Raw genomic sequence first — 23,481 nt, forward strand, 5'->3', positions numbered from 1 at the left:
TATCAAACATGGCTTTCAATTTAGCTGTAGCTTGCTGTGTGGCACACAAGGCAGGTTTTGAAAAGTGAAAACCAAGGGAAAAAGGCCCACAGCTGTATCTGGTTATATACCTTCCTGGATTGTGGCCACTATCAGTAAACTTTATTGCTACATTCATAAAGGACTCACAGTAGAGAAATTGACCCTCCACAGCAGTGACAAAGTGATCCGGATATAAAAAATACCAGCAAAGGTTTGTTTTCAGAGGTTTCAGTTTACTTCCAACAAGTTCCCAGACAAAATTTAATACTCCCAGTTTTCGTCAGTACCGACAAATCATTCTCTTTAAAGTTTCCAATTTACATCACAAAACCAAAACACACCAACTATTACTGGGTGCTTCTTTCAACCATTCCCAGTTCTAATGGTATCAATTTGTTGTTCTGGTAATTGACATATTTTTCCCACTGCAGCAGATCACAGAATTTATATACAGATTACAAAAAAACAACCCCGATCCAGCTCTAGTTGTGCATAGTTACATGTGACTAATAGTGCCAGAATCTGGATCAAATGCACAGTCACACATCAGTTTTTAAGTAATGTATCAAGGTGACTTACAACATATGAAATAATGAAATAAATCCATAAGGCAATAAAACCAATCAAGTAATTTCTGCCTCTGTGTAACTACATATGACTAGAGCTGGGGGGGGGGGGAGAAATATGTGATACATTCTGTACACATTAACCCTCTTGCATTTTAGCTTGCCTTTTACAAAAATTTCCTACTTGAGTTTTAAAACTATACAGAGCAAACAATTAGGAAACATTTTTATTCTATATCACTGAGTTAATACAATAAATATGTAGAACCTTTGAACTACCCAGACATGCAACATCAGAGGATCTGTGTGCATTTGTACAGAACCATGACATTCATCAGGATGGCAAAGCATTGTTAGGAATTTACAAAATATACAGATATCCCTCAGATAATCGACTCCAATGCCAAAACTATAGCGAAGAGTACTGACATTCCAGTGTTGAAACTCTGTATTTTGATCTAGCCACAACTGGATACTACAAAATGACTTAAATAATAGGTATATGATTTTTAACCGACATATTTTAATTCCGGTGCTAAATATTTTAACATACAACAGCCTTTTGCCAAAAACTAAAAATCAAAAGTTTTTGATTTAACCTTGATGGTTAATTTTCTAGATGATGATCTGTAAAATTGTACACGTTAAAATCAACATATGTCGTCTTGTTTCCTTGAATCAAAATAGCTACAAGACTTATGCAAACTAGACTTGCATTTATCTATTTCAAGTTTCGTTCTGCTTTATCCCCTGAGGAAAAAATATTCAATAACAATGTATTGAATTAAAATTCATCTCCAACCCCAAATACAAGTTACAGGATTAGCAACAAAAATATTATAGGGCAACAGAAGTAGGCTGAAGGATTAAAATAAAATGTACATTAAAGAAAGCTAAACTCTCTCTTACTAATCAAGGACTAAATACATCAAATTCCTCACAACATCCATGATATGACTTGCCCTCTGTGTTAGGTGTAGAAAACTGTTTACAAAATGTAATTCCCATATAGTCTATTTTCTAGTATTTGCTGTTGTGATTAAGCTGTCAAATTTATCCTGTTTATTCATATAAGGTAAAGTTTATAATTTGAGATATAGGAATATACCCCAGACATAGCTTTTAGACCATGCTGAATATTTTTCCAATAGTGGGTCAGCTGAATAATACTTTTCCCAAATAAATATTGGATCAGAGTGTGTTAAGATTAGGACCTATATTGCAATACCTTTATGCAGTATATAAGAATTAAGAGTCTTTAATGACAGCAATTGAATGCTATTTGAAAAGTTAATCCAAGATATGTTCCAAGTTGCAATCCAATAATTCATATACTTCAGAATGTCAATGGGGGGGATGACCTTAAAATGAGAGCTGATTACTCAGGATACAAAGATGAATTAAAAATGAAAAAACCTCTGTGTAACACACATAGCTGATTATTACTGCACTGAAAACTCATCCTCAATGCATTTATTCAGATTAAAAATCACACATAAAGGCTGAAGTATGTTAAAAAGAATTCAAGTACATAATTAAATTCCATTTTTAAATGCCTGATTAGAGACTATGGTTGTTTTTAAAGATTTCAATAAGATACTGTATATTCAGATGTTTGTACAAGCAATAAACAGAGTGATTGACAAGGCTAAAGATTTAGTACCATTGTTAAACACAAGTGCACACTTAAAAAATGCCAGACTCCTTAAGCACAACAAAAAATCCACTGCATTTTAACACAGGTCAAAAAGGACTAGCTGTGGGAGTGTTCTAAATATTGGTTAATGGGTTCTCTTTAGCAGTATGTTTTCCAAAGACATGAATACTGAAATTAAAAATAGCATATATAATCACTCAGATTCCATTAAACGTAATTCTCAATGCCTGTTGCATCACATATTATTTTGGTGAGACTATCTGTGCTCCAAAATTTCTGTAAGAAGACCACACACCATGAAAACAGATCCCAACAAATACTGTGACCATAGTGGTAGAGACAAATTCTGAACCAAAACACTAGCTCAGCATGGTCAAAACTGTTTCATGCAAACTCAGATTTTTATCAAAAGACCTATTATCCTAAAAAAAGAAAGAAATTTACATTATCTATCATACTTATTTTAAGCTTACATTTGTCCTTCATCAGCTGCTGAAGCTATAAAGCAGCAGCCAAAATTTCATATTCAAGACCATCAGTTGCCCCATTCCTTACGTTAAGAAAATAGGGAATCAAGTTGTTATGAATAGAAGGAGTTAATCCAAAGTGCTTGTCTCAAGTCAAAATGAAAGTTTCCAGGGACAGCTATTGACAAGAACCCACCCCCCTTTGCCCCCCCCAAATCATTTAAGTTGACGCCAGAAGTTGCCATATCAATTTCAGATTCACGGTTTTAAATTTTCACCAAATATAGCGTGCCTCCAAAAAGATGAGGAATAATAGAACCATTTTCAGTTAAGAGTAGTAGCCAGGAAGTACCTTTGATTGAATAAATAAGTGTACAAAGTAATGAAACAAGGACCTTTTCCTGTTTTAGCCCATGCACAGCTGAAGAGACATACATGCTGTGTGCATTTTTAACACAAGTCTTTAGGGAATATAAGTGACTGAAAAAGAAAATACAGCTGAAAATGGTAGTGATTTTTTTCATTTCTTTTCGCTATATTTGGTTACCCTTGAAAGCATTTTGAGCAGCACTAGTTGCTGCTGTTGACGCAGCATTGGCTGCAGCAGTTTGTACAGTTTTGTTGGACATCACCCCCGTTGCAAATTCTTGTTGGGCCTTCTCAAAACTTGCTCCAGTTGTGCGGTAGAGACCATGTACCTGTGGAAGAAGCCCAGAGTGAAACGATGAGGCGTGTTTTCCAATAAGAAAAAGAAAAAATCTTGCATACAGCACCTAGCAGAGTTTTAGGCACCAACAATATTTGTAGCAAAAACAGCAATTCTGAAGATATTAAATCACTGGTTAAATTTCCCTTGCATTATGTTTTGTGTCTTTGCTTCAAAGCCCTCCAGTGTACATATTTGTTTCCTAGTAATTGTATCATCTATGATTTGAACTCCACAGCAGGTATTCATAAGATATAAAGTGTGACCCCTAGTGGTTACAGAAAAACGACGACACACATGATTTCACAGATGCTGGACAGTTCAGCCTGAGTGGAGAGCTAAAAACTCAACACTTGTGAGGAATACCATGGGTAATTATTGTCTGTTTAGTAGCCTCCATACGTCTCTCTCGTATGCTTTGCTCACTCTAGTTCCTCCTCTAACATTCATGGCCACTACTTTTTAGTCTCAAAATGAAATACCATAAGCTACTTGGGCACGCACAGGGCGTACTGATGCATTTTTTTCCATTGAAAAAGCTCCTGTGCTATTATTAATAATTTATGGGACATCAGAACAACGTGTGTGTTGCCATCTGTTTCAATAATTATAATACCCAAATATCCCTCAGCTACCTTGCTTTATTTTCATCTCATTTCTTTCAATGTAGGTCCTGAAAGACCTACATTGGCTCCCAGTACATTTCTGAGCACAATTCAAAGTGTTGGTGCTGACCTTTAAAGCCCTAAACGGCCTCGGTCCTGTATACCTGAAGGAGCGTCTCCACCCCCATCATTCAGCCCACTGAGGACCAGCTCTGAGGGCCTTCTGGCGGTTCCCTCACTGCGAGAAGTGAGATTACAGGGAACCAGGCAGAGGGCCTTCTCAGTGGTGGTGTCTGCCCTGTGGAACGCCCTCCCATCAGATGACAAAGAAATAAACAACTAGGGAAGTTTTTAATGTCTGATGTTTTATTCTGTTTTTAATCTGTTGGGAACAATCCAGAGTGGCTGGGAAACCCAGCCAGATTGGTGGGGTATAAATTAATTAATCATTATTATTATTATATTTTCTGCAGCTTCTAAATGTTCATCTAACCTTCCCCAACCCTGTGCCTTCCAGATGTTTTGGACTACTACTTTCATCATCTCTGGCCATGCTGACTAGCACTGATGGGAGGGCACCAGACCAGGAAAACCTGGCCTACACTGATAGAACTTTCATGTAGAATTAAAATGAAAGGCGCTGAAGCATAAATTTTTCTCTTTGACAATATATTATTTGAGAGAAATCTCTAGGATCCTGATGTGCTCTTTTCACAAAAGCCATAAAATAAGATAATGTCTACAGCTGGAGAAGAACAAGGGTGGGGAGTGGGGAGTGAGGAATCAAGCACATTCCAACTCAAATGAATTTGCAAGAATTAAAATATCCATTTTCCTAATTTGATTCTGTGACATTTCTATCCATAACAATCTGCCCAAGTTAATAGAAATTAAGAAAGAAGTTAGCAGACTCCTTTGATTAACATCTGTGTGCAAACACAAAGCCTTCTATCAACAATATGGATTCAACAGACAGAGAACTTACCTTTTTAAACATTACTAGTGAGATGACAGCAGATGCTGTGAAAAGCGCTGCTATGATTATCATCATAATGCCTACTGGAATGCTAAGATTGAGCCCAGTGAGGGATGAAATCCATCCACTAAAGACAGGAGAGAGGTAAATAACAAAAGAGAGGTAAATAACATACACATGCCCCAATATGATACATCTTGAAATACCATAGCTATTGTTTCTTTCACTAAAATCCTTACAGGAAATTACTGGAGTATTTGGGGAGCCAAGCACAACAAAGGTTTCGAAAGCATTTTAGATTGACTCTAGAAACAGTAAGGCAGTTCACTATTGAATTATCTTGAAATTCACTTTTCACTATTCCTTGAAGAATCTTGTGGAACTACTGTTCTCTCTAATTATACAGAAAGTTTGGCAACCTTGATAAATATGATAAAGTTTCCTTCAAAATCTCTTCACAAATTGCCTTTCAAGAACAGAGGTGGTGGTGTTTTTTAAGTTTTGTTTTGGCTGCTACCAAATAGGTCAAAACGAAACATCAGCAGGAAGCATCTAACAGATGCTAGGTGGAAACTTCAGCAGACAGCTGGACATTATAATTCACTCAGCACAAACTTGTCCTAATGGACAAGTCCAGAGACACTTCAACAACCTTAGTTTTTTGCACATCACCTGTGCCAAAACTGTGCCTCCTCATCCTCTCACCAGGTTATTGGGCTGGGCTCTTGATGCCTCCGGCCACTTTGTTCTGAATTTGCAGTGAGGGCTCAGCAGGCAGGCATATTATAGCCCATCTACATACAACTGACAGACCAGTTGTAATGACAAAGTACTTGGAATGCCCAGGATCAAGGTGCACTAGGACTGGGATTTGAAACTCTCTTATACAATTTTTAAACTGTTTATTTAATTTATGAATTGCTTACCATAAAACATTCTGAAGTGATTTAACAATAAAAGCATATATAAAAACAAGTTCACGTTCAATGCATACACAGAATGGGATAAAAGTCTCCACTTAAAAGGCTTGTTAGAAAAGGAAGTTCTTAAATAGGTGTTGAATAGACAATAGAGATGGTCCCTGTCAGACATGTAATGGGAAGATGTTCCAAAGGGTAGGTATTGCACCACTGAAGGCCTAATTCCTATGTTATACAGAATGGACTTCCTGATGGTATGATATCTATAGGAGGTATCTAACCTGCATAGGTATCTATACCAGTATTGGCACCTTGAGCTTAGCCTGATAGCTGGTAGCCAGTCCAATTCTTTCAGCAGTGATATTCTGCCCTAATGAGCAGTTGAGCCACTGCATTTTTGTACTAGCTGCAGCTTCCAAACCAACCTCAAGGGTAAGCCACATAGAGCACATTGCAGTAAACCAGCCTGGAGATTACCAGCATGTAGATGACAGTGGTCCAATTATTCTGGCCGAGAAACAGCTGTGACTGTAGGCATGTGGCTTAAGTGTCATCTACACACCATGGACATTTGGATGATATATTGTTGGTGCAAATCAGTTATGGACATTTTTGGTACACAGTCGCTGGCTAGATGAACAATTGCTGCTTATTAACAATTGCATACTGGTTCTGCTTATCCTCCATAAAACTTTCAAATGCAAAATGTTTCTCTGTGCATTGTTGAACTTTGTAAAGGTGGCTTGTTATTGCACTCTCCACTGAATGATAAAATAAGCCACTTACCAATTGCCCCATCCTTGGAATCCTGCAGCCTGAAGTACATGCACAGCAAATTGACAAATGTACACAAAAAAGAAAACGAAGAATCTGAAAGAACTGTCACTCCTAAAAGAGGGAGGGGGGAAATCGTCAGGTATTTTCACAATATTTAAGAAACATTTCCAAAGTTTAACATCTCTACCAGGAGAGCAAATCAATAGCAACAAACAAAACCATACATACTGTTTATCTTTTACAAATAAAACAATTTTTATGAGTACAGCTGATCTCCATGGGAACAGAGCTGCTTCCTATACCCCAACTATCAATATAATCCAATCAAACTACAATAATGCAACACTACAAGCATAGCAACAATTAAAGAAATGTGAAGTATGAGAAGCAATCCTCTCCCCCACAACCCGCCCCCAAAGCAAACCTACTAACATAATCTAGCAAGTGCTGTGAACAAAAATGACCTTAGTGTCCTGCCTGATATATAATAAGCATTTCTCCATCTCTTTTTAATTCCAATCTTTTCTTATTTGACGATATGGATAATTAACTTATTTCAGGATTATTAACTTGTTTTCTTGCACAGCTAGCGGGGGGACTTGCTTTGTTGCTTTTAGCTTTAAGACTAAAAATATTAATGTTCTGCCAACAAAACAAGGTGCAGGCACTGAGGGCGTATATACCATCTCCGTGGAAACTGGGTGCATGAAGAGGAAGTTTTAACAAGTAATAGTAGGGACTAGCACATAGCAAAGCAACTCTCTTCCAGGGAAGGGAGGTAACAGGTCAGAGTCCAATTACGGAGTACTGAGAAAAGGAGATTAAAATGTGTAAAAGAAGCGTTTAGAAGTGTGAGCTGCCTAAACTCCAGAATTCATAAGTGAGTGAGCTTGTGTTCCATTATGCAGGCAAAACAGCCTCTCCTTATCCCTGTCTAGTGCATTATATTAACTTCACCCACCCCATATTTAAAAATAGATGGATTTTGAAAGCCTAATTCTGAGAATAATAGACTCCAAAAAGCAAGCAGCTTGCCTAATTTAGTCTAAGAGACACAAAGAGAGTAAGCCTTGCTTATGAGAAACTCTGTTCATACTAAACCATTGTTTGACTTAGCATGGTGTGCTAACTGAGCCACTATTTATGTTTTGGAATAAAACATGGACACATCTAGCTAACCTATCACACTAATTATAAGAAACTGTGGCTACGTTTGCAAGAGACTAATATATTTATCAATCTGCTAATCTATGCTTTGAGGCCAGTCAGCTACTCTGAAAATTGCCAAACCAGTACAAGAATTCACATTAAAAGTTGTAAAACCAAGTTAAATGAAGTTCTGGATGATTAAAAAGCAGTTAAATTATGTAGCACCTTAATAGCATTAATTTCACAGTAGGTGGAAATTGTTACCTGAAGGCTCCATAAAGTGGTCTGTACCAGCAGACAAATGAACAAGGAGTAAAAAGCAAGAACCAGAGAATACTCAATCCGAAGTCAACTCCTCGAATGGGCTGTAGGCAAAACCAGGCCAGACATCCAAAGATGTTAAGAAACAGCGTCACTGCATGAACTATAGAAAACAGGTATGTTAAAATTGAATTGCCACAATTATAAAAATATATAAAAACTTAATAAGCTATCTCTACTGATTTTATATCAGGATCTGATCACTGATCAGGGTGAATCAGTGATCAGTTCTTACATTAAATAGCCACCAGATTCAATCCGCGCCATCTCCAGGTATAGCATGGAGAGACTGCTATCTAGATCCCTGGAGACTCGCTGCCAATCAGTGTAGACAATACTGAGCTAGATAGATCAAGGGTCCAACTTGGCATAACGTAGCTTTCTATATTCCTAGGCTGCACCTCAAGTGATTCATGGGGTACCTTGATGGGCGGGGGAAACTTTGAGAGCAGCTGCTGTAAAAGGGGAGCTGAAAAGCTGTCATGTGCAGCCTGAATACTGCGTGAAGAGCTTTGGAACTGAGCCACTGATTTAAAGTCTGCTTCTATAAAAGATTAAAACTAGGGGGTGGGGGGAAATATCCGACTTGATCCTGGGTATGAAATAATAGGTATGTGTAATATACCGTATTTTTCGCTCTATAAGATGCACCAGACCACAAGACGCACCTAGTTTTTGGAGGAAAACAGGGAAAAAAATATTCTGAATCTCAGAAGCCAGAACAGCAAGAGGGATCGCTGCACAGTGAAAGCAGCAATCCCTCTTGCTGTTCTGGCTTCTGGGATAGCTGCACAGCCTGCATTGGCTCCATAAGACGCACACACATTTCCCCTTACTTTTTAGAAGGGAAAAAGTGAGTCTTATAGAGCAAAAAATACGGTATATGTTACTGTGGTTGCCAACTGAACAACATGGCCAATTACTTTCCGTCTCATGGCGAAACACAGTTTTTATCAGTATCTGTCAGCCCCAGGTATGACTCTAAGGGTGGCAGGTACTATTTCCCCTTACTACCACATTCACTTCACCAGCTTTTAGTATATTATGGTTTTCTGTAGACTGGATTCAAATTCTTGTTCCCATAATAATGGTCAACACTGTTTCTTTCCTCCCTTACGTTTTTCCTTTAGCCACCCGCAATCAGCCCTTGCATCTTGAAAGTTTTGTGCACTTAGTCCTCTAGAAAGTGCTCTTAGTGTCCTTGAATGTGTACAAAAAGCCAACCAGACACCTTCAGTGTTATTTCAGTGTCTTAAGTGGATACGAATTAAGTGCAATTGGAGTGCTGCCTATAACACCATTGGTTTCCGGCTATGATCCTAAGCAGTATAAATGCCTATCTGACTGCAAACCAATGTGTTTTAATTGTTACAACAACTAGTTATTATGCATTTTCAGGAAATGTAATTAGGATATTTAAATGTATCATTTAGATACAGTATTTTGCTTGATCCACCTTGATTTTTAAAAATGAATCCACTAAAGTTTTCTGCATTCTTTAAACCTAATGTAACCCCCCCTCCCTTTTTATCAGCAGCAAGTATCAAATCAGATTAGTTGCAGTGAGGTAATAGAGAGTAGCGGATGCCACAGGACACCATTTTTCCCTGGCCTGGTAATTTTTTTAATCTATTGCCAGATTTTCAAGCAAATGTAACAAAGAATCACCACAGCATTTCTTGTTTAAATAGCTGACAGTTCTACAATAATTACCGGGTACACAGATTTTTGCAGATACTATTTAATTATCTGAGAGTCAGACCGGTAAATACATACAGGAACACTACAGTATCCTATAATTAGTTATACTGAAACACTGCTCAACTCATCTGCAAGTTCTTATAAATTAGAAGAGTTACACATAAAAGATGGTAAGCAAGTACCGTACCATGTACACTTATCCCAACTCCACTCTTGGTGCACAAGTTTGGAGAGCAAAATTGTCAGTGTTACTTAGTGCCACCTCAAGGTGTTGGAGGCTTTCAGTTCTAAATGTATTTACTAGCAGCAAATTTCACCGTTTCCAGTGACATTTTAAATAGCTGTTTAGACTCGCAGTATAACAGTCTAACCCCAGGGACTGCTGTACAAACCAAACAAAATTGGATTTAACAGTTCCCACACGATTGTTATGCCTCCACTACCAACCTAATGATGCAGTGTTGGCGATTGCTGCTTGCAATTGCATTGTACTGCCTTGCCACACAAGACCAAGCATGGAAAATGTTAACACAGGAGCCAATAGGCACCTGAGGTGAGAATTTAACCAGGGTGACTTGGTAGTAAGCAGACTGGCAGGCTTAGCTGGCAGAGTCTATTCCACTTGCTGAAGGCATATTAAGTGGACCTAAAGGTGATCAGGTTACTAGGGTCACATTTTTTTAAAAGTGTTAACTTTTTAGAGAAACTCTTAAAACAACAAATCCCACCAAATTGGAAGTAAGAAAAACAGCCAACAGGGAATTCATCCATCTTGCCTATCACCCAGTTCCTTCTACTCAGGATGTTGCCATACCGCTGAAGTTTGAAGGAGAGAGGTAATGAAACAAGCCATATCCTTTCGTCTTGCTAACCAAGCTCCAACTGACATATAAAAACTTTCCAGTATGGATAACTGTAAATTATTGGTTGACCATCTTCTAAAAGTTAAGAGTGCCAACACAGAAGTGTACTTGTAAGAGAAGTTATTCTGGAATTGGGAAAGGAAGTCTGAATCAGGAGTGCATGGAGTGGTGTGTATATGCATATATGTGTGCATTAGGTACAACATACCAAAATAAGGAAAATGTGATTTGAGATATATCCACATCATATGGATGCCAGACATATTTTTGCAGCTTACTAAACTCAAGTGTGTCAGGCTATGCAGGATGTTAAACTTCCAAAGAAAACTGCCGAAAGCTTGGGTCTCTATATATTGTAAGTCATTGGTGCCCTTTTTATTACAGTAATATTTTCAAGGAGATAAACAGCTCCGAAGTGATTTTGGCAAGCATTTATGACAGGGGTAGGAATCCTGTGGCACTCCAAGTGTTGTTGGGCAATTCACATCATCCCTGACCACTGGCTATGCTTTCTGAGATTTACAGGGGTTTCAGCAACAACATCTGGAAGGCCAGAAGTCCACCATCCCTGGTATATAACCTCAAATGCCTACACTTGGTAGTAATGATGCAAACAGTATATAAATTGAGTACTGAAATTATAAAGCTCAATCCCATACTTGCTTAGCTGGAAGCAAGCCCCAATGATCTGAATGGAACTAGCTCTCAAGAAGATATGCACAGGATTGTGTTGTCATTGTATACACATTTTCTATAAATCTTACTCACACATCCACAAGTAGTACATAATCTTTACTGTCTTCTGGAATTCTACAGGAATGTCTACGGAGAAATCCTGGTAAAAACAGGGTCCCACTGGGAAATTCCCAGGTAGTGGAGGCCAATTGTTCTTTCTTCCTGAAAGAGCAAAAGGTAAATATTTTGCTGAATATTAAGGGTCACTTCAAACAATTTTTAAAATAACAGTTGAAGAAAGAGTTGTGGATCTTCTATCACATGCCACACACACACACACACACACACACACACACACACACACACACTTTCCTACAGAGAGATAACTGCAGCAGCCTTGAGGTGCTACCAGTTAAGATCTCAATCCTGAATCCAAGCAGTAGTGATAGTTTCATTCACTTCCACTTGACACTGCTAACAATGAAATAAACACAGACTTTAAAATAGTGAAAACAAAATTTAGTGCTAACACATCCTATTTTATCAGCACTAATACAGAACATGTGAAAACAAAGTCCAGCTGCTTACTGAATATACAAATAATAAGGCTTCACATGTAAGAACGTGAATTTTACTTAAAAAATAAAAACCCTGTCTCTCCACGAAGTGATGGATGCACTTTCAGATTAAATGGAATGCTTATCAGACCGCAATCCTATACAAACTTTGCAGGGAGCAAGCGCCACTAAACACAAAGTGACTTGTATCTGAGTAATCATGCACAGAATCTGAGTTCCTCTACTTAGAGGTTGCTATTTCTCCTGCTAATCTTGTTTAGAAGGAAAGTTATCATTGATTTTAAGGGGTCTTCTATGCAAGTAAATGCTGCACTGACTAGAGTTTTAAGGTTATCATCTCTCCTGGCAACTGCTTCTATCTTCTTCAGCACACCAGCATTACACTTCAGCTTAATTTAACACAGATAATAGAGGACAGTAATGACCCAATAAAAACCAAACTCTGTATTTCCTGTTTAAATCTCCAAGCATACATAAAACTGCAGTAATTAAATTTTGTCATTTTTGTTTTAAGAGACAATTGGCAGGAACTTCAGAGCTCCAGAAACTGCATTTAAACTAACTCTAAGCACTGAATTAAATGGTTTCCATAAGCACAACATTTTGAGAGCTGCAGTCTGTTGAGGTATGTTTAAGGCCTACCTCCCTGCTGGTTGAGGCTCTGTATCTCTCTTTCCCTGCGATCTAGTTCAGCTGCTTTTCTTTCTAATTCTTCTTGACGCTTAAGGAGTTCAGCCTGGGCCAGGGCATGTTCCTGATGGGGAAAAATTGAGATGTAAGGAAGTAGCGCGCGCGCACACACACACACACACACATATATATAAATCCCCATTTTGATGCTGTCATCAATAATATTAAATATACCTTTGCAATCTGTGTGTAAGCAGGTGGTTCCTCAGTTGGTTTCATTATAGCTGGCTGCGTACTGGGCACATTGGGAACTTTGACATTTCCTGGTGGTGGCTAAGAAAGGAAAAGAACAGAACAATTTTAGAGTGGCTCTAAATATCTAAATTGAGAAAATATCTTAAATACTAATTACAGAGGCATTCAAGATGTACAGCAGCCCTTCTAATTAGCTGACTGGTCAACTCTCTACATTTCCTAAACTTTAGATATAAGTAGAAAAGTTGCAACATACAAATGATATCTGTCCATATCACTATACATTGTCAAACCATTTATATTGTTTGTGTATTTATTTTACTTCAATGTAAATCATTTGATATGATTATTATTGTACTTATTTTGCTTCTATATATATTTATTTAAAACTGCTTTGAGGTCTTCAAATAGTAAGTGGCTTATAAATGGAAATACTACTACTATACTATCAATAATAATAACAACAGACACCCTAAGTACCTCATCTACATTTAAAATGGCTACTGATATGCAAGATAAGTAAAATGTTATATTACTGTATAGTTAGAATAATCGAATCACAAATTTGTAGAGTAGGAAGGGACCACAAGGATCATCTAGTCCAAATCCTTGCTGTGATAGAATATTTTGCCCAATATGTGGCTCAAACCCACAACCCTGAGATTAAGATTCTCATGCTCTACTGACTGAGCTATCCCTCAGGGCATCAAGTTGCTTGCATTTGATGACCTGCAAGCAAATGCAGAAAATGTACTACTGCTGCCACATGAAATGTTAATCTTTGCCTATGTTTGCATTACAAATATGTTTACATGTTTTACATGTGGAATTGTTTTATTGAAACTTTTGTCTTTTTATACTTTTCTTGTGTTATTATAATACCTGTTTGATTTATTTTATAATTGTATATTTTATTGTTGTAGCTCACCCTGGGACTTTATACTGAACGGCAAGCAAGCTATCTAATAAAATAAATAAATAGCCTGAAACAAACAGGAACTGTACTCCATTTCAATATACTGTGTTAAGTAGTTTACAAATTTTATATATTCACAGCCAAAGAACACTGCATGAGAAAAGTGACCCTAAATGCTAAATTGGTTGGAACAGCCCTTCCATGAGTGGAAGAGGTTTTCTTCCAACGGAGAGGCACCTTTGTTTTGGTTTCTAACACATTCTAAATTGAAGCCATCATTACAAGTCCTACTCCTAGTTAGCTGCAGTATGTCATGAACAAACAAGAGACAAGACATCAGTAAGCTGAACAGTTCACTATTATCTTATTCTGTCTGAATCTATTCCTTTAAACCAGGGGCCGGATCCAGCCCAATCGCCTTCTAAATCTGGCCCGCGGACAGTCCGGGAATCAGCGTGTTTTTACATGAGTAGAATGTGTGCTTTTATTTAAAATGCATCTCTGGGTTATTTGTGGGGCATAGGAATTCGTTCATTTTTTTCCTTTTTCAAAATATAGTCTGGCCCCCCACAAGGTCTGAGGGACAGTGGACCGGCTCCCTGCTGAAAAAGTTTGTTGACCCCTGCTTTAAACAATAAAGTATAATATCAAGTACAGCAAAATGCTTCAGGCATAGAACATGCAAGTTTAATACTGAACACAGACTAAAAGACAATGACTTAGACGCAAGAGATATTAAGTTTCATAGCCTGTTCTGTAGTATTTACTTAAAATAGCTCAGCATAGACATTCCATGAACAATCAAGATATTTTGGTTGCATTAATTAGCATGGTAAAAAGATCAAAATTCTGCTTTTCGTTTACTGCACTCTTCCTCGTGCTTCTAAAGTGTTCTATTTAAACTCAGGCCACAGATATAAACTTCCAACTACTAACCATTACCTAGCTGTTGAGAAAATGAAATATATTTCTCTCAGAGTGCCACAGTAATATATACCTTATTACTTGTGTTGCAGCAGCACAGAAACCCTTCACAGGATCAAAAAGCACATACCATATTTTTCCGTGTATAAGACTAAGTCCCCCCCCCCCGCAAAAAAATAGGTTTAAAATTGGGGCTCGTCTTATACATGGGTAGTGCTAAGGGGTGTTTTCTTAATTTGGAGTCCCCAAAAATAGGGGGCGTCTTATAAATGGAAATATACAGTAATATAGATTGAAATTGTCCCTGCCATATAATGTTTACATTGCACCAAGTTATTGGGGTGGGAGGAGTTCCACAGGACATTGAAATTAAATGTAGGCAATTTTTAAAATGTTAGAAGCTTGCTTTTGCATACAGTCTTTTTTTAAGAACAAAGCATTTCCTCAGTTTCTTCAATCAACCAACCAACCTTATGGTTGTTACACAAGTAACCAAAATTTGGAGAAATATGTAGGATGCTTCAGGATGGTGTAGTGGTATAAAAATAAAGACAGCAATCGCGTGGTTAGGTCCAGAAAATGTTGTAAAATACTTTACATCGGGCAATCCAGAAGTTAGGAGACCTCTATTACATCTTAGGTTTCTGGCAAAAGCCATTTCCAAAGTTCAGAGGTGAGATCAGATCTATGAGAAACCAAACCAACACCACGCCCACAAAGAAGATGAAAGAGGAAGCAGGCTTGTGGGAACTCCCAAGGTTTGCAGAAATGCAATAATAATTAGGAAAACCTGTTTGCGGGAGGGGGTAGAGACTCCCAAACCAGCCTGATGATGATTAAGCAAACTCAGTGGCCACAGAATCCTGACCAACTGTTGAGGGTTGAGATGGGGTGGAGTAGGCAGAAAATGTGTTGGGAAAGGAAATAAAATGGAGTATACTAGGTGGAGCAGGCCTGGCTAGCACACTGAATGGAAGTTTTTATTACAGGTCTCACCTGCCATTACAAGATTACCCCTAGTTCAGATTTTGAAGTTTATAATCAGTACTAGAGGTTTAAGATATAAAGTTTTCTTTCTGTCTTTCTTTTGTGTGTGTTTGTTTTGCTTTCTCCTTTTTCTATTTTTATTTAGATTAGTTTGGCTTTTATTATATTGTAAGTTGAAAAGTTTCAATAAAAAATATTATAGCAAAAGAACTATCCAACACATCATAATTCTAAAGAAAAGAGGATTATAATATTAAGCAAATTTAAGTAATGTTTCTGTGTTTGTGCTGTAGGTAACAAATCTCATATTTCTGGCAGCTCTATCCTACTTAGAAGCAAGTTCCTCCAAGATCAATGGGATTTACTTCCAGGTACGTGCATACAGAATTGCAACTCGCCTGCTATTTTTACAGTAATGATTCTAACTGACAAACAATCCTGTGTACCTTGAAAGCACCAGCAACACATTTTCAACATGGGAAGCACAAAAATGTAAGATCAGCAAGTCGGCTCATGTTCATTCCAACACACACAGATAGACAGCCTACTCAATGTATGAAATTTTTGGTGGAGCCAGTGAGGACAAGGGCAGAGATCACAGTCCATTCCCCCTCCACACAGTCTTGGGACAGGTGGAGAGGATCCTGAAGGGAGCTGGTCTAAATACAGAGTCATTTTTCCTTAAAGACATATGGAGCGCTAAGACACAGCTTGCAGAGAGATTATAAAACACCTGCCCACTGAATAACTCCACTGGCAGCAATTACATTCTTCAGCTGGCAAGTTAAGCAATAGCAGGAGGTTTCTTTTCAGGAACAAAGCAGTGATTGGTAATGAGAGTACCACTGGGGTATAAACACTTAAGACTAATGCAGTTCTCATTTTCACACACTTCTCAAAGTTGCATAGATAGGTTAAGAGCCAAGGCACAGTGGTGTAGCAGCTAGCATTGACTTAAGACTAGGGCAGGCATAGCCAAACTTCGCCCTCCAGCTGTTTTGGGACTACAATTCCCATCATCCGAGACCACTGGTCCTGTTAGCTAGGGATGATGGGAGTTGTAGTCCCAAAACAGCTGGAGGGCCAAGTTTGGCCACGCTTGGACTAGGGTAAGCACATTCAAAATCTTACTCGGCCATGAAGCTCATTAGATGGGCTTGGGTTAGTCGCAGGGTTCCTATGATTAATAAATTGGAAGAGATGCATTATGTATGACACCCTTTGGCTCCCGGACTTGCACTTTTATTTCATGTTGTCCCTTTCTTAGGGGCAGGTTTACTTACACACACATGGAAGCTGACACTTAAAAAAAATCTGAACTCATTCCCAGGACAGGACTGTAATAACATAATGAAAATTGTGAAAGGGAATGGAATATTTTAAGAATAGCAGTGTTAAGATGCCTCTTCTAGTCATTAGCTTTTCATGAATGACTAGAAGAGGCATCTTAACATCATGAAAGAAAAGTTACTTCTTCACAATCACTCAGCTGCCCACAGAACTGAACATTCTCTTATTTAATTTCCCTTTCCACTGACAGGATTTGGTTTATCTCCGGTCCCTATTCCATTCCCACACAGTTTCTTGGCAGACTGTGCCAATAAATCACTCAGGGGGGAGAAGTTCTTGCTTACATCTCACACCCACCTCTTAGAAACATCAGCCGAATATAAATGAAATGGGACATTCCCCGAAGAGCCAGCAGCCTACAGGGCATCAAGCAGCTACAAGTGAGTTATTTAGATACAGTGAGTGATGAAAATATCTACAGCCGTTTCAGTCTCTTTGCCTTTACCTTTTCATGTGCTCTTAAAAGCATTTTCTGTCTCATTTAATCTTTGGTGCACCTTTTACCCCCAGATTTCCCCCCTTATGTATTCAACAGAAAAATAAGATGTAATTTTTATACTTCCAGTTTAAGCTACATGTAATCCTCAGCCACATTATGTACCAAGGTATGTAGAAGAACAAATCACTTTAAAAAGAACAGGGGACACCCCCCAACACACCACAGCACAATGGAGGGCATAGCATGCACATTTTTGCTCTCACACACACACAAAAAACCACTCAGCAATTACTAAAAATCATCACTGGAGTGCCGGCGATGTTAATTCTTCCCTTCTTTTGTCTCAGTGCACCAGTTTGGGCTTCAATCCCACCAGTCCTCAATCTCCTCAGTTCACTTTGAGAGAAAACTGAGACTTGTAGAATGCCATAATTTTTAAGAGTGGCATCTTTACAGTGGCCTTCAACAGGCTACTATAAAAATGACTGGTCATAACATAGGTAAAGGTAAAGGGACCCCTGACCGTTAGGTCCATTCACAGATGACTCTGGGGTTGCAGCTCTCGCTTTACTGGCCAAGGGAGCTGGCGTACAGCTTCCGGGTCATGTGGCCAGCATGACTAAGCCGCTTCTGGCGAACCAGAGCAGCAAATGGAAACACTGTTTACCTTCCTGCCGGAGTGGTACCTATTTATCTACTTGCACTTTGATGTGCTTTCGAACTGCTAGGTTGGCAGAAGCAGGGACCAAGCAACAGGAGCTCACCCAGTTGCAGGGATTCGAACTGCCGACCTTCTGATCAGCAAGCCCTAGGCTCAGTGGTTTAACCCACAGCGCCACCTGCATCCCTTGGTCATAACATAAAGGTAAAGGTAAAGGTACCCCTGCCCGTACGGGCCAGTCTTGACAGACTCTAGGGTTGTGCGCCCATCTCACTCAAGAGGCCGGGGGCCAGCGCTGTCCGGAGACACTTCCGGGTCACGTGGCCAGCGTGACATCGCTGCTCTGGCGAGCCAGAGCCGCACATGGAAATGCCGTTTACCTTCCTGCTAGTAAGCGGTCCCTATTTATCTACTTGCACCCGGGAGTGCTTTCAAACTGCTAGGTTGGCAGGCGCTGGGACCGAACAACGGGAGCGCACCCCACCGCGGGGATTCGAACCGCTGACCTTTCGATCGGCAAGCCCTAGGCACTGAGGCTTTTACCCACAGCGCCACCCGCGTCCCCTGGTCATAACATACACAAGCTTAATTTGTAAGTTTATAAAGAAACTGAAGTGTCACATAGATTTCCACATGAGAAAGGTTTATTTGATATTAAGAAGGATGCTTACTGTTCTTGAATCTGAGAAAGGGTTGTATTCATCTAATCCTGGAGGAACATTTCTCGTCACTTGTGTAACTGAAGGATCCTAAACAGAGAGAGAAGTAGGTTAGAGAAAGCACTGTGCACTGCATGTGCTAATACTAATCCCAGCCCTTCTAACCCAAGTTTGTAGCTGTTGTCCAAAATAAATTACTGCTTTCCTAGAGCTCACAACACAGCTATCTAAACTGAAATAGACTAATTAGAGAGATCCCCTCTGCATTCCTTTTATTTAGATGAAGTTGCAGACGTTCCAACATTCCATCTTTGAGCACAGTCTTAAAACAAGCAGCATAAGACAAGCGAAAGGAAAAATTACTTCTGGTTCACTAGCTTTCTAATCACCCTGATTCCCTCCCTTTATGCTTGCTCTGTAGTTCAGTCCCAGCAAATGCCAAGGAGTGTACACGGCATTGTTAGAATTCTTAGGTTAGTTTTCAGTACACTAATGACTGAGTGAGCAAATATCACAGTTGTATTTGACAAAATAAACTACCTATTAAGAGTTATATATCAATTCCTACAACAGATAAATTTATGATACCTTGCTTTAAAAAATAACAGTGCTAGAAGCTTGTAAAAATGTTAGCAATAAACAGAAAAATAGTTATTTTCCCAATATGATAATATTTTCACTTTTAGACCTGCCTTCATTTGATGTAGAAATAGAAACTCATTCATGTTTTCATTCTTCCTATTCTGTAGGTCACCTCATTTCACCCTGATCTTCTTACAAATCTAGATTAACATGATTTGTGAGATGCCCCATCTGTCACACAGCTGATTTATGAGGAATGCTGCTCCTCCTGAGCATATAAATGAGAGCTCAGTTTTCAGCTGCACACTGTCACTGAGAAACTGAAATATAAAACACATATCCAATGAAATTTTGGAGGCAATGAATAAGCATATTTTCTCCTGCCAAAGCATACTGGGCTCCTGCCTGTCACAATAGCAATCATTACACTGTGCAAAATATGAAATGTAGGAGACAGCACAATGTTATCTTCATATAGGGCATGAATCCGTCAAATTCTAAGAATGTATACAGATCAGAGTTTTTAGCACTCAACCACTGGGGACCCATACACACACACACACACACACACACACGGAAGCAGAGCACATATACTTCAAAGCCATTTTTAGTGACACCCCATATAGTCCACTGCAGGCTAAAAAAAAATTGAGGTGAGATATGTGGACCTGGCTTAGAGGAAGAATACCTGAATGTGCATATCCACTGTGCAAACTCCTCCCTCCTTTTACCCCATAAGCTGAAGTTAAACGTAAACCACATTGGCTCCCATACATTTCTGAGCACAATTCAAAGTGTTGGTGCTAAACGGCCTCAGCCCTGTCTACCTGAAGGAATGTCTCCACCCCCATCGTTCAGCCCAGACACTGAGATCCAGCGCTGAGGGCCTTCTGGCGGTTCCCTCACTGCGACAAGCAAAGCTACAGGGAACCAGGCAGACGGCCTTCTCAGTAGTAGTGCCCACCCTGTGGAATGCCCTCCCACCAGATGTTAAGGAGATGAGTAATTATATAACATTTAGGAAACATTTGCAGGCAGCACTGTACAGTATAGGTAAGCTTTTTAAGGTTTAATGTTTTACTATGTTTTTATATATGCTGGAAGCTGCCCAGAATGGCTAAATGATGATGATGATGATGATTACTACTACTACTTCCATTATGCCTAACCCAGGGCAGCCCAACTCTTCACAGCAAGTAGGCTGCAAGAGTACCGTGACACAGAACTTGCAAACTGCACACTGCCTTGTGGCCTGAGGGTGGGGGGATGAGGCCAAAATTTGAGCTCCCACTCCCTGCAGCCCTTGAACTGCCTTCCCAAAGCTGGCAGAGTGGCTTTGGGAAGGAGGCACGAGGCTCTGGCAGGGTCCTAGAGGAAGGTTTTTCAATGAATCCAGGGATACTTTTCAACATCAATGGATTTTGTCAGGGGACTGATTTGTGAATCCGGGGACTGTCACCGGGAAACAGGGACATCTGGTAACCTTATTAGAGTCCTGCCATCTCCTTCTCAAAGCTGGGAAAGAGCTAACTAGGGAAGGAGAGAGGAGGACTTTAGGACCCTGTAAAAACCCTCATGCCTCCTTTCCAAAACCCAGCACCTCCCTTACCTGGTTTTGGGAAAGCAGCACAAGGGCTTGGAGTGGGGTGTCAGATGTTGCTGGGGGTTGTCAAAAAAGGTGTTGAGAGCCACATGCAGCTCTTGGGCTATAAGTTAGACCACCCTAGCCTAACCCAAGCCCATCAGCTGAAGCATGCTTGCCCGCTACTTTCTGCTTTCAGTGTTCTCTGGCAGCCGCCCGTGTTCAAAATTCCCACTGTTCTAGGTGCATTTTGTGACAGGGAATTTCATTAGCATGAGCGGTTTTTGAGCTATCAGCCCAGTACCGTGCCTAAAGTTTCAGATTAAAACTGCAGAGTGGAAGGAAAGGAGGACCTTTGTCTGCCTCCCCACTTCCAGCTAATCTCTGAAGACTGGAAAAGAGACCCTCTGAAAAACATAAGGGGGGTGGGCAGGAGAAGGACTAGACCATGTGAAAAATGAACGCAATATTTTAGCTGCAGTTCATTCATTTTCAGCTTTGTATTATCATTATAAAAAACGCACCTAGACATTCTGTTGCTGCACCCATAACCCAGGTTTAAGCTCCTAGCTTTCCTATTTCAGTTTCTAACACTGTGCGCAGCACACATACAACCCCACCAGTTTTGACATTTAGAGGGAAGACACAGCCAATGCCATCTCTCCACACAGAGAGATGCATCTGTGACAGGGATAAACTGAATAAATTCAACCCCTCCCCTCACTGCCAATTCAGTCCTTATAAATTCCTTCTATAAGGAATTTTCCATCCACCCAAGGGTTGCAGCAATTGCCAAATTAGCCAAGCACAACAACTTTACCAAGGACACCCAGTGAGTTTCATTAACCTAAATTTCCTAACTTTGAGTGCAAAACATTTGCCACTACCCTACACTGCCTTCTTATGGCAGTGGTGTTCAAAACATCTGCCAATTTGAAAAAAACAACAACCCTAAAACATGCAACACATACTAGACTATTTTTAAACGCTCTAGTATACCCATTGTTTGTGCAAGAAAAGAACCTCTGGAAAAGTGACTAGGAGGAACTTATTCTTATACTGTGCTAAATAAGAGATCTTCAAGCTTCAGTAATGAAATTCTTGTGACTTTCCCCTGCAAAGTGCTTTGCAAAGCCACCTTTGGGTGAAAGCAAGGAAGCTTTTAAACTCATCTAGTTTTGGTTGGCAGAAATACTTATGACACTGACTTAGGACTGCTTCACCATTGAAGGAAAAAAGAGGCACAAGTGATACATGCTTCCCTGCCATGCTTCCTGGTATTGTGTATAACAGTTCCTTGTGAAATAACATGAACCAGCTTTACTCATGCATTCTCTATTACCGCTTCCTTATAGCGTGCAAAATGGCTCCTAGACACTTCCAATTGCATATTCTAAGGACTTCAAGAGCTACCCTAACAGGAAAGGTTTTGACATTGATTACAGTCACCATGAAAACATAGCAGTCTTCAGCGTTATTTTTAGAGTACAAAAACAAAAGATTTTCTTAAGCTGGTTTTGATGCTTTGGAATTTGGCCAGAACTCTGAAGATGCATTTCAACACTGAAGTGATCCATTTGTGAATTATTGTTCTCTTGAAATTAACACAAAGCCCAAAAACTACTACTTTCAAATAATCTGAAAAACACGTCCCATCCTCTCCTCCTACTTCTTTAAAAATCTGCCATAACAAATTTAAAGAACATAGAAGTGCATTCTACACACACAAAAAACTTGGAAGCAAATCCCAGTGCAACTCTGAAGTAACAGAACTGTCTGCATATTGTAACACTAACCCAGATGTGTAGGAATCAAGATCTACAGCTGCTGGTACTTAAAAAGTTTTTAGTGCCAGCCAAGCTCTAGGTGCTATTACACTGCAACAGACCATGTGGACTGCCAGCTCTTCAGCTCAGTCCTATCCCAGGAAGCTTCCTTTGGAAGCTTCAATTCTTTTTCACATTCCATCTTGTAATTAACTTGACTTCTGCACTAACTTGCAATTCAATTAGTTTTATCTGCTAGAAATACAGAGCTTGCATTAAGCGCTTCATTCAAAGCCAAACCTGACATGGCAGGCTAGCTTAGAAAGTTGAATAGACATTATAGCTTACACTGAGGATTCTAATTTCCACTGTACTTTATTCTTCCATGGCAAGTGAAACGGGACAGTATTACCTGAAAGAAGACTGCATTAGTCCCCATTTTACGGGGAGGGGGGGAAACATGCATTTTTGCAAAATACTCAGCGGTGCAGAGGACATCCACCCAGATTAGTTCACCTCAGCTGTCAGTGAGGGAGCTGCTATTACATACTACACAAATACACCACACATCCTTCCACAGCTCTTACAAGATAAGGAAGAGCCAGGAAGGAGAATTGATATCCAGAATGTGTCATTTTCCCACAATGCAGTGCAATTAGCAGCTGTTCCTTTTCCCCCTTCTGACATCTCATCTAAAGTCTTCAAGATGGGGAAATGAAAGAACTGTAACCTGCAGTCATATATCCTT

At 39.5% G+C, this 23,481-nt stretch overlaps 1 protein-coding gene and 1 long non-coding RNA gene across 2 annotated transcripts in view; one reads left to right on the forward strand and one right to left on the reverse strand.

Annotated features, from left to right (window-relative positions):
- Positions 1 to 2,961: 2,961 nt before the first annotated feature.
- SCAMP1 (secretory carrier membrane protein 1) overlaps positions 2,962 to 23,481 on the reverse strand; it is a 28,115-nt gene continuing 7,595 nt past the window's right edge. The window contains exons 2-9 of the mRNA XM_053407817.1: positions 18,816 to 18,893; positions 12,847 to 12,945; positions 12,625 to 12,736; positions 11,498 to 11,626; positions 8,109 to 8,268; positions 6,705 to 6,806; positions 5,008 to 5,125; positions 2,962 to 3,409 (exon numbers count right to left, since the gene is read on the reverse strand). Coding sequence (XP_053263792.1) covers positions 3,245 to 3,409; positions 5,008 to 5,125; positions 6,705 to 6,806; positions 8,109 to 8,268; positions 11,498 to 11,626; positions 12,625 to 12,736; positions 12,847 to 12,945; positions 18,816 to 18,893 — 963 coding nt within the window. The 3' untranslated portion in view covers positions 2,962 to 3,244. The remainder of the gene's footprint in view (positions 3,410 to 5,007; positions 5,126 to 6,704; positions 6,807 to 8,108; positions 8,269 to 11,497; positions 11,627 to 12,624; positions 12,737 to 12,846; positions 12,946 to 18,815; positions 18,894 to 23,481) is intronic.
- LOC128423081 (uncharacterized) lies at positions 13,908 to 17,498 on the forward strand. Its single transcript, XR_008332664.1, has 3 exons — positions 13,908 to 14,122; positions 15,988 to 16,065; positions 17,235 to 17,498. It is a non-coding gene; the product is annotated as an uncharacterized LOC128423081 (long non-coding RNA).

The sequence above is a fragment of the Podarcis raffonei genome, chromosome 11, assembly GCF_027172205.1.
Source record: "Podarcis raffonei isolate rPodRaf1 chromosome 11, rPodRaf1.pri, whole genome shotgun sequence".
Lineage (NCBI taxonomy): Eukaryota > Metazoa > Chordata > Lepidosauria > Squamata > Lacertidae > Podarcis > Podarcis raffonei.